Genomic DNA, 10,366 nt, shown 5'->3' on the forward strand with positions numbered 1-10,366 from the left:
GGAAGATCATGTCTGACTAATTTGATTGAATTTTTTGTGGGGGTGACGAGGCGTGTGGATGAGGATAACGCAGTGGATGTGGTATACATGGATTTCAGTAAGGCCTTCGATAAAGTCCCCCACAGGAGACTGGTCAAGAAGGTACGAGCCCATGGAATCCAGGGTGCCTTGGCACTTTGGATACAAAACTGGCTTAGTGGCAGAAGGCAGAGGGTGATGGTCGAAGGTTGTTTTTGTGACTGGAAGCCTGTGGCCAGTGGGGTACCACAGGGATCGGTGCTGGGTCCCTTGCTGTTTGTGGTCTAAATTAATGACTTGGATATGAATGTAAAAGGTATGATCAGTAAGTTCGCTGATGATACAAAGATTGGTAGGGTGGTAAATAGCGAGGAGGATAGCCTCAGTCTGCAGGACGATATAGATAGGTTGGTCAGATGGGCGGAACAGTGGCAAATGGAATTTAACCCGGAAAAGTGCGAGGTGATGCACTTTGGAGGGACTAACAAGGCAAGGGAATACACAATGAATGGGAGGACCCTAGGCAAGACAGAGGGTCAGAGGGATCTTGGTGTGCAAGTTCACAGATCCCTGAAGGCGGCGGAACAGGTAGATAAGGTGGTAAAGAAGGCATATGGGATACTTACCTTTATTAGCCGAGGCATAGAATATAAGAGCAAGGAGGTTATGATGGAGCTGTATAAAACACTGGTTAGGCCACAGCTGGAGTATTGTGTGCAGTTCTGGTCGCCACACTACAGGAAGGATGTGATCGCTTTGGAGAGGGTACAGAGGAGATTCACCAGGATGTTACCAGGGCTGGAGTGCTTCAGCTATGAAGAGAGACTGGGAAGATTGGGTTTGTTTTCCTTGGAGCAGAGGAGGCTGAGGGGGGACATGATTGAGGTGTACAAAATTATGAGGGGCACAGATAGGATGGATACTAAGGAGCTTTTTCCCTTCGTTGAGGGTTCTATAACAAGGGGACATAGATTCAAGGTAAAAGGCGGGAGGTTTAGAGGGGATTTGAGAAAGAACTTTTTCACCCAGAGGGTGGTTGGAGTCTGGAACTCACTGCCTGAGAGGGTTGTGGAGGCAGGAACCCTCACAACATTCAAGAAGCATTTGGATGAGCACTTGAAATGCCATAGCATACAAGGCTACGGACAAAATGCTGGAATATGGGATTAGAGTGGACAGGGCTGATGGCCGGCGCGGACACGATGGGCCGAAGGGCCTCTATCCGTGCTGTATAACTCTATGACTCTATGACTCTATGAGCACAGAGACACAGTGAATCTGTGAATGGTGACAGCAGCAGAGAGACACACGGAGTCTGTGTGTGGTGAGAGGAGCACTGATAGGGATAGAGAGAGTAGCAAAGAAAGACAAAGATGGATTCAGGGAAATCCAGCAACAGACAAAGGTACTGGGAGAATGAGTTTCAGAGTGAGTAAAGGTTTACTGAGTCTTGAATAAAAGGGCGTAAATAAACATCTAGACAAGTGTATTAGTGATAGCACAATTCACCATATCTTGCAGAATGGCATCAGCAGTCGGCCGGAGGTGCTGGGCCGCTTCATGATGGCACAGGTCAACTCGTCCCTCCACCTCTGTCCCACTGATGATGACAGACCAGCAGCTCGAACAGCCGAGTGAAACGATTCACATCATCATCTTCATTCTAATTTGGAATCAATCGCATTGAATGAATGTTTGTTTAACCGACCTGACTCTGCATTGTAAATTGTTCGGGGTTTGTGACCTGGAATGCACTGCATGAAAGAACGGTGAAAGCAGATTGAATAGTAACTTTCAAAAGCGAATTTGATAAATACTTGAAGGGAGTAATATTGCAGGGATATGTGGAAACAGCAGTGGAGTGGGACTAATTGGATAGCTCTACCAAAGAGCCAGCACAGGCAAGATGGATCGATTGGCCTCCTTGTGTGCTGCATGACTCCATGACTCTACGAGTCTAAGAACATCCTTCATCTTTTGATTCTTCCAGTTCCTTCCAATAGAGACGGTTCTCATAAGGTCTAACCTGGTGTGAGGTCACTATGTTCCGAAATTTGCACACTGAAAATGGAACCTTGTCAGTGAAGAAGACTTCCCTGGAAATCATGTTGACCGGGGAGACTTGAAGTTTGGCCAGACACAACCCAACGAAGACATCTTCCAGTTTCATGAATGGAAAATCCCTCGAAATATTCCAGATCGCTCCCGCCAAGTCGCCGGAAAAGATATAACCTGACCTAGAGCAAAATGGCGGAAACTTTTGATGAGGGTATTCCTCCTCACTAACGTAAAATTTGTTATTTTTATTCCTTGTTGGGCACATATTATTGTACAAAAGTCCACTGAAGAAACTGTGCGTATTCTTCGCCGACAGGAGCTGGGTCAGGTAATTGGTGTTCACAAACATATCTGAGTCTGTCTTCATGACGAAAACCGCTGAAGAGCAGAATCGATCAACACATTCCAGCCCCATTAACACTTTGAGCGTCAGGTTGTAATAGGTGTCGGTGAAATTGCTCTGAATTATATCCTTGTGGTTTTGATTTTCTCTCTCGATATCTAACTGGTGGACACCATCGTAACCCAGGAGGAAATATGTGCAAATCCGTCTCTCCCCCACCCGTCTGTCTTTGCCCCAGGTCTCCCGGATTGCAGCCCGTTCCTTCAGCTCCTCATGTCTCGTGGTCACCAGTATGCACAAAAATGGAGGGTCGGTGTCACACTGGGAGTCAGGAATCGCCAGGAAACCTTGCAGTTGGTCTGAGGTGAAATCTACCTCATTACAAACGATCCATTGGGAATGATGTACTAATTCCCAAACCAGAAAGAGTAGAACAGGAATAAAACCGAGCATAAGCACTGTCTTCCGGTGAATCATCTGTAAGAACAAGGGCATAAGAATCATGAAATCATAGAAATTTACGGCACAGAAGGAGGTCATTCGGCCCACCGTGTCTGTGCCGGCCGAAAAAGAGCTATCCAGCCGAATTCCACTTTCCAGCACTTGATTCGTAGCATTGTAGGTTATGAGACTTCAAGTGCATATAAAAGTGTTTTTTAAATGTGATACGATTTTCTGCCTCTACCACCTTTTCAGGCAGTGAGTTCCGTACCCCAACCACCATCTTGGTCAAACAATTTCTCATCAACTCGCCTCTAATCCTTCTACTAATTACTTTAAATTGATGTCCATTGGTTTTTGATTTCCGTGCTAAGGGAAATAGGTCCTCCCTCTCCAAACTATCTATGCCACTCATAATTTGATACGCCTCAATTAAATCACTCCTCAGCCTCCTCTGTGCCAAAGAAAATAACCCCAGCCTATCCAATCTTTCCTCATAGAAAACATTCTTCAGTTCTGGTAACATCCTCGCAAATCTCCCCTGTACCCTCTCTAGTGCAATTACATCTTTCCTGTAATGTGGTGACCAGAAATGTGCGCAGTACACGAGCTTTGTCCTAATTAGGGTTTCAAACAGTTCAAGCATAACCTCCCTGCTTTTATATTCGATGCCTCGGCTAATAAAGGAAAGTATCCATACGCCTTCTTAACCACCTTATCTATGTGTCCTTCTGCCTTCAGGGATCTGAAGACATGCATTCCAAGGTCCCTCTGTTCCTCTACACCTTTCAGTATCCTCCCATTTATTGTGTATACCTTTGAATTGTTTGCTCTACCCAAATGCATTACCTCACACTTCTACTGATTGAATTCCATTTGCCAACTTTCTGTCCACTGACCAGTCCTTTGATTTCTTTCTGCAGTCCACAGATTTCTTCCTCTCTATGAACCAAACGGCCAATTATTGTAGCGCCTGCAAACTTCAAAATCATGCCCCATTCATTTAAGTCTAAATCATTAATATATATCACAAAAAGCAAGGGACGCCAGTACTGAGCCTTGCGGGACCCCACTGGAAACAGCCTTCCGATCACAAAAACACCCGTCGACCATTTAAACTTTGCATCCTGCCACTGAGCCAATTTTGCTCCAACTTTCCACACTCCCTCGGATCCCATGGGCGTTTACATTTTTGACCAGTCTGCCATGTTGGACCTTGTCAAAAGCAATGCTAAAATCCATGTCGACTACAACACACGCACTAGCCTCATCGACCCTCCTCCTCAAAAAATTCAATCAGTTTAGTCAGACAAGACCTTCCCTTAACAAATCCACTCTGACTGTCCTTGATTAATCCGTGCCTTTCTAAATGACGATTAATACTGTGCCTCAGATTTTTTTCCAATAATTTGCCCACCACCGTAGTTAGGTTGACTGGCCTGTAATTCCTCAGTCTATCCTTTCTCCATTTTAAAATAATGGTACAATGTCAGCAGCCCTCCAATCCTCCAGCACCATACCAGTCGCCAGAGACGATTGGAAAATGATGGTCAGAGCCTCCGTTATTTCCTCCCTTGCTTCTTTTAACAGCCTGTGATGCATTTCATCCGGACCTGGCGATTTATCTATTTTCAGGGATGCTAAACCCCTTAATACTCTCTTTCTCACTATGTTTATCCCATCCAATATTTCACACTCCTCCCCCTTAACTGTAATCTCTGCATCGTCCTCCTCTTTTGTGAAGACAGACGCAAAGAACCAAAACCATATCTTCTTCCTCCATACGCAGGTTACCACTTTGGTCTGTAATAGGGCCTATTCTTTCCGTATTAATCCTTTTACTCTTTATGTATTTATAAAACATCTTTGTGTTTTCCTTGATTTTACTTGCCAATATTTTTTCATGCCCACTCTTTTCTTGCCTAATTTCCTTTTTAATTTCACCCCTGCACTTTTTATACTCCGCTCGGTTTTCTGCAGAATATGAAACGCCAATGTGCACAATTAATGAGGAAAATTACTGAGTTCCAACAAGAATATCGTTGAGCAAAATAAATCAAATAAAACCAAGGGCGATACACAGTGAAGCGTTCTGTACACTGTACCATCAAACACTCGCGGAGCAGATACAGCACCGGTTACATAAAGAGTTAAGTTCCCTCTACACTGCAGCATCAAACACCCACAGGGCACACAGAACACATTTTTGATACAGAGTAAAGCCTCCTCTACAGTGACCCTTCAAAATTTCCGAAGGCAGTTACTGCACCGGTTAAATCCAAAGTAAAGACTCTACTCTCTCTTATTAAACACTCCGAGCGGAGGTACAGAAAGCCTTAGACACAATGTAAAGCTCCCTCTACACTGTTCCATCAATCACTCCCAGGGCAGGTTCTGCACGGGATAAATGTTTAGATACAGAATAAAGCTCACAATTCGTGATTTATTTTGCCTCCTCCCCAACTCTTTCACTCCTGCTTTGATCTTGTTCTCTGAATCTTGCATTTACACCCCGGTATCCTGATTGCGATTGAAAGCTCAGAAATGGAAGCTCACAAATGTTTGAGAACGGAGCGGGTAATCCCTAAAAATACAGAAGGACCTGCAGCTTGAATCCTACCTGCACTGTTTTAGCGGTTTGACGGCTACATTGCCTGATGCTTTGGGGTGTCCCAGAACAGCCAAATGTTTCCTACCGCATGAACAGATGGAGAGACTCGCCGTTTAACGTTTCTTCCAAAACATGACACCTCCACCGTGCATTACTCCCCCAGTGCTGGGCTGTATGTATTGGAGTGGGACATCAATCAACAACTCGATCACTCAACTCCCAACTGAGCCAAATTGACACCCAGCGACTGAAAATTGATAATTTCATCCCTTGCCTCCACAAGTACATCTGTTTCCTCATTTCCGGATCTCTATGAATGATTCGAATTAAAGAAACCTGTTTTGATCCAATCCCCTCCCATCACCTTATGAAAAGCTGACTCATGTCTAGGGACCGATTCCACGGACGCCTCCAGCATCGCTCCCAATTCACCATTCTTCATCTGTGGGTCTGAGCAGTGAGCGTGGGGGAATGGGACTGAAGGAGTTCCCGATCCCGTCCGCTCTCTCACACTTTGCAGCAGGTAGCACTGATCTGGAGCTGGAACTCTGAGTTTTACAGTCCACAGCAGCTGGATAATGAGTCCCATCGCAGAGTCCCCCAAACCTGTTCAATGCTCCGGCTAAGATCCGCTAACTCGGCACCGGCCAGTAATATGTGCTTTAATTCCTTTTCTCTTTCGAACGTCATCCAACACCCACCATTCCCACGACCCGCTCAGGTACAATCGGGGAATTTACCTGTGAAACTGGTCAGATTAAATTCTTCATTCGTTGTTAAAATATTACAATTTGAACAGTCATTCAACAAATCAAATTGTGAGCTTCTGTCAGAGAATGAAATATTTAACAAAAAAAACGTCTGTCAGCTCTTGATGCTGAGAGATCGGAAAAATTTACAGACCTGAATCAGCACCGACCCTCACTCGAGCCGTGATGGACTGAGTCAGCACCAGGACTCCAAGTACCAAGATCAGCACGTTCATCATCTTCAGCTGAGCTCCTCAGAGCCAGGATCAGACGACTGGAGATCACAAGTTCTGTATCTGTACTCAGAGTGTTTGCTGTATTTATGATCACATACACGGGGAGGGATTCTCTGAAAATATCCTGCGGAAAGAATTTCCCTTCTGTGCGACCGTGGATCTGTTGGCAGATTGCCTGAGTTGGAAGTTCTCTATCTTTAAGATTACAAGGTTGTGTGTTGGGGCCCCACTCCAGGTCAAAACACATGAGCTCATCGCACAGGATGTGTCAGGAACACAAACAAGATATCTAACCGATCAACTGCATCCTGGCATTGTCTCCGCAAGAAGCCGACATATAATCCCTCATTCATGATCGCTCTCTGTGCTCTTCAAAATACACACAGTCTGATCTCTCATCAACCCTCGAACCGACACGAAATGAACCGGGACTGACAGCAAATCGCTTTTAAACAGACAGAACACAGAATGATCCGGGACTGACAGCACATCGCTTTTAAACAGACACAGAATGATCCGGGACTGGCAGCACTCGCCTTTAAACAGAGGCTGACACGGAATGATCCGTGTCTTCAAGCACACACCTTTCAACAGACACTGACATAGAATCATAGAAGTTACAACATGGAAACAAGCCCTTCGGCCCAACATGTCCATGTCGCCCAGTTTATAACACTAAGCTAGTCCCAATTGCCTGCACTTGGCCCATATCCCTCTATACCCATCTTACCCATGTAACTGTCCAAATGCTTTTTAAAAGACAAAATTGTACCCGCCTCTACTACTGCCTCTGGCAGCTCGTTCCAGACACTCACCACCCTTCGAGTGAAAAAATTGCCCCTCTGGACCCTTTTGTATCTCTCCCCTCTCACCTTAAATCTATGCCCCCTCGTTATAGACTCCCCTATCTTTGGGAAAAGATTTTGACGATCGACCTTATCTATGCCCCTCATTATTGTATAGACTTCTCTAAGATCACCCCTTAACCTCCTACTCTCCAGGGAAAAAAGTCCCAGTCTGTCTAACCTCTCCCTGTAAGTCAAACCATCAAGTCCCGGTAGCATCCTAGTAAATCTTTTCTGCACTCTTTCTAGTTTAATAATATCCTTTCTATAATAGGGTGACCAGAACTGTACACAGTACTCCAAGTGTGGCCTCACCAATGCCCTGTACAACTTCAACAAGACATCCCAACTCCTGCATTCAAAGTTCTGACAAATGAAACCAAGCATGCTGAATGCCTTCTTCACCACCCTATCCACCTGTGACTCCACTTTCAAGGAGCTATGAATCTGTATTCCCAGATCTCTTTGTTCTATAACTCTCCCCAACGCCCTACCATTAACGGAGTAGGTCCTGGCCCGATTCGATCTACCAAAATGCATCACCTCACATTTATCTAAATTAAACTCCATCTGCCATTCATCGGCCCACTGGACCAATTTATCAAGATCCCGTTGCAATCCTAGATAACCTTCTTCACTGTCCACAATGCCACCAATCTTGGTGTCATCTGCAAACTTACTAACCATGCCTCCTAAATTCTCATCCAAATCATTAATATAAATAACAAATAACAGCGGACCCAGCACCGATCCCTGAGGCACACCGCTGGACACAGGCATCCAGTTTGAAAAACAACCCTCGACAACCACCCTCTGTCTTCTGTCGTCAAGCCAATTTTGTATCCAATTGGCTACCTCACCTTGGATCCCATGAGATTTAACCTTATGTAACAACCTAACATGCGGTACCTTGTCAAATGCTTTGCTGAAGTCCATGTAGACCACGTCTACTGCACAGCCCTCATCTATCTTCTTGGTTACCCCTTCAAAAAACTCAATCAAATTCGTGAGACATGATTTTCCTCTCACAAAACCATGCTGACTGTTCCTAATTAGTCCCTGCCTCTCCAAATGCCTGTAGATCCTGTCCCTCAGAATACCCTCTCACAACTTACCCACTACAGATGTCAGGCTCACTGGTCTGTCGTTCCCAGGCTTTTCCCTGCCGCCCTTCTTAAACAAAGGCACAACATTTGCTACCCTCCAATCTTCAGGCACCTCACCTGTAGCGGTGGATGATTCAAATATCTCTGCTAGGGGACCCGCAATTTCCTCCCTAACCTCCCATAACGTCCTGGGATACATTTCATCAGGTCCTAGAGATTTATCTACCTTGATGCGCGTTAAGACTTCCAGCACCTCCCTCTCTGTAATATATACACTCCTCAAGACATCACTATTTATTTCCCCAAGTTCCCTAACATCAATTCCTTTCTCAACCGTAAATACCGATGTGAAATATTCATTCAGGATCTCACCCATCTCTTGTGGTTCCGCACATAGATGACCTTGTTGATCCTTAAGAGGCCCTACTCTCTCCCTAGTTACCCTTTTGCCCTTTATGTATTTGTAGAAGCTCTTTGGATTCACCTTTGCCTGATCTGCCAAAGCAATCTCATATCCCCTTTTTGCCCTCCTGATTTCTCTCTTAACTCTACTCCGGCAATCTCTATACTCTTCAAGGGATCCACTTGATCCCAGCTGCCTATGCATGTCATATGCCTCCTTCTTCTTTTTGACTAGTGCCTCAATCTCCCGAGTCATCCAAGGTTCCCTACTTCTACCAGCCTTGCCCTTCACTTTATAAGGAATGTGCTTACCCTGAACCCTGGTTAACACACTTTTGAAAGCCTCCCACTTACCAGACGTCCCTTTGGCTGCCAACAGACTCTCCCAATCATCTTCTGAAAGTTCCTGTCTAATACCATCAAAATTGGCCTTTCCCCAATTTAGAATTTTAACTTTTGGGCCAGACCGATCCTTCTCCATAGCAATCTTAAAACTAATGGAATTATGATCACTGGTCCCAAAGTGATCCCTCACTAACACTTCTGTCACCTGCCCTTCCTTATTTCCCAAGAGGAGGTCAAGTTTTGCCCCCTCTCTAGTCGGGCCATCCACATACTGAATGAGAAATTCCTCCTGAATACACTCAACAAATTTCTCTCCATCCAAGCCCCTAATGCTATGGCTGTCCCAGTCAATGTTGGGAAAGTTAAAGTCCCCTACTATTACCGGGACTGACAGCACACACCTTTCAACAGACACTGACACAGAATGATCCGGGACTGACAGCACACACCTTTAAACAGGCACCGACACAGAATGATCCGGGACGGAGAGCATTCACCTTTAAACAGACATTGAAATAGAATGATCCAGGAGTGACAATACACACCTTCAAACACACACTGACACAGAATGATCCAGGACTGACAGAACACAAATTTAAACAGACACTGACACAGAATGATCCGCGAGTGACAGCACACACGTTTAAACAGACACTGACACAGAATGATCCGGGACTGACAGAACACAAATTTAAACAGACACTGACACAGAACGATCCGGGAGTGACATCAAACACCTTTCAACAGAAACTGACACAGAATGATCCGGGACTGAGAGTACACACCTTTAAACAGACACTGACACAGAATGATCCGGGACTGACATCAAACACCTTTCAACAGAAACTGACACAGAATGATCCGGGACTGAGAGTACACACCTTTAAACAGACACTGACACAGAATGATCCGGGACTGACATCAAACACCTTTCAACAGAAACTGACACAGAATGATCCGGGACTGAGAGTACACACCTTTAAACAGACACTGACACAGAATGTTCCGGGACAGACAGAGCACACACCTTTAAACACACACTGACACAGAATGATCGGGGACTGACAGCACACACCTTTAAACACACACTGACACAGAATGATCTGGGACTGACAGCACACACCTTTAAACAGACACTGACACAGAATGATCCGGGACTGACAGCACACACACTTGAACAGACACTGACACAGAATGAACCGGGACTGCCAG

At 45.2% G+C, this 10,366-nt stretch overlaps 1 protein-coding gene across 2 annotated transcripts; it reads right to left on the reverse strand.

Moving 5' to 3' along the window:
• Positions 1-1,166: 1,166 nt before the first annotated feature.
• On the reverse strand, positions 1,167-6,492 carry LOC137312857 (beta-1,3-galactosyltransferase 5-like). 2 transcript variants are annotated; one of them, XM_067979249.1, is made up of 2 exons: positions 6,375-6,492; positions 1,167-2,896 (listed from the first exon to the last, which is right to left on the reverse strand). In XM_067979249.1, exon 2 carries the CDS (start codon positions 2,894-2,896, stop codon positions 1,976-1,978), a length of 921 nt encoding a protein of 306 aa, XP_067835350.1. In that variant the 5' UTR covers positions 6,375-6,492; the 3' UTR covers positions 1,167-1,975. The 2 variants fall into 2 exon arrangements, with proteins under 2 accessions (XP_067835350.1, XP_067835349.1); XM_067979248.1 differs by lacking the exon at positions 6,375-6,492 and adding an exon at positions 5,836-5,916.
• Between the last annotated feature and the right edge of the window lie 3,874 nt (positions 6,493-10,366).

Source organism: Heptranchias perlo, unplaced genomic scaffold, assembly GCF_035084215.1.
Source record: "Heptranchias perlo isolate sHepPer1 unplaced genomic scaffold, sHepPer1.hap1 HAP1_SCAFFOLD_44, whole genome shotgun sequence".
Lineage (NCBI taxonomy): Eukaryota > Metazoa > Chordata > Chondrichthyes > Hexanchiformes > Hexanchidae > Heptranchias > Heptranchias perlo.

Coding starts and splice junctions, on each gene's coding strand:
- LOC137312857 (XM_067979248.1), bottom strand. CDS start 5,913: ATGAAGAATGGTGAATTGGGAGCGATGCTGGAGGCGTCCGTGGAATCG. Junction 2,897..5,835: donor ATGAGTCAGCTTTTCATAAG/GTGATGGGAGGG, acceptor TTGTTCTTACAG/ATGATTCACCGGAAGACAGT.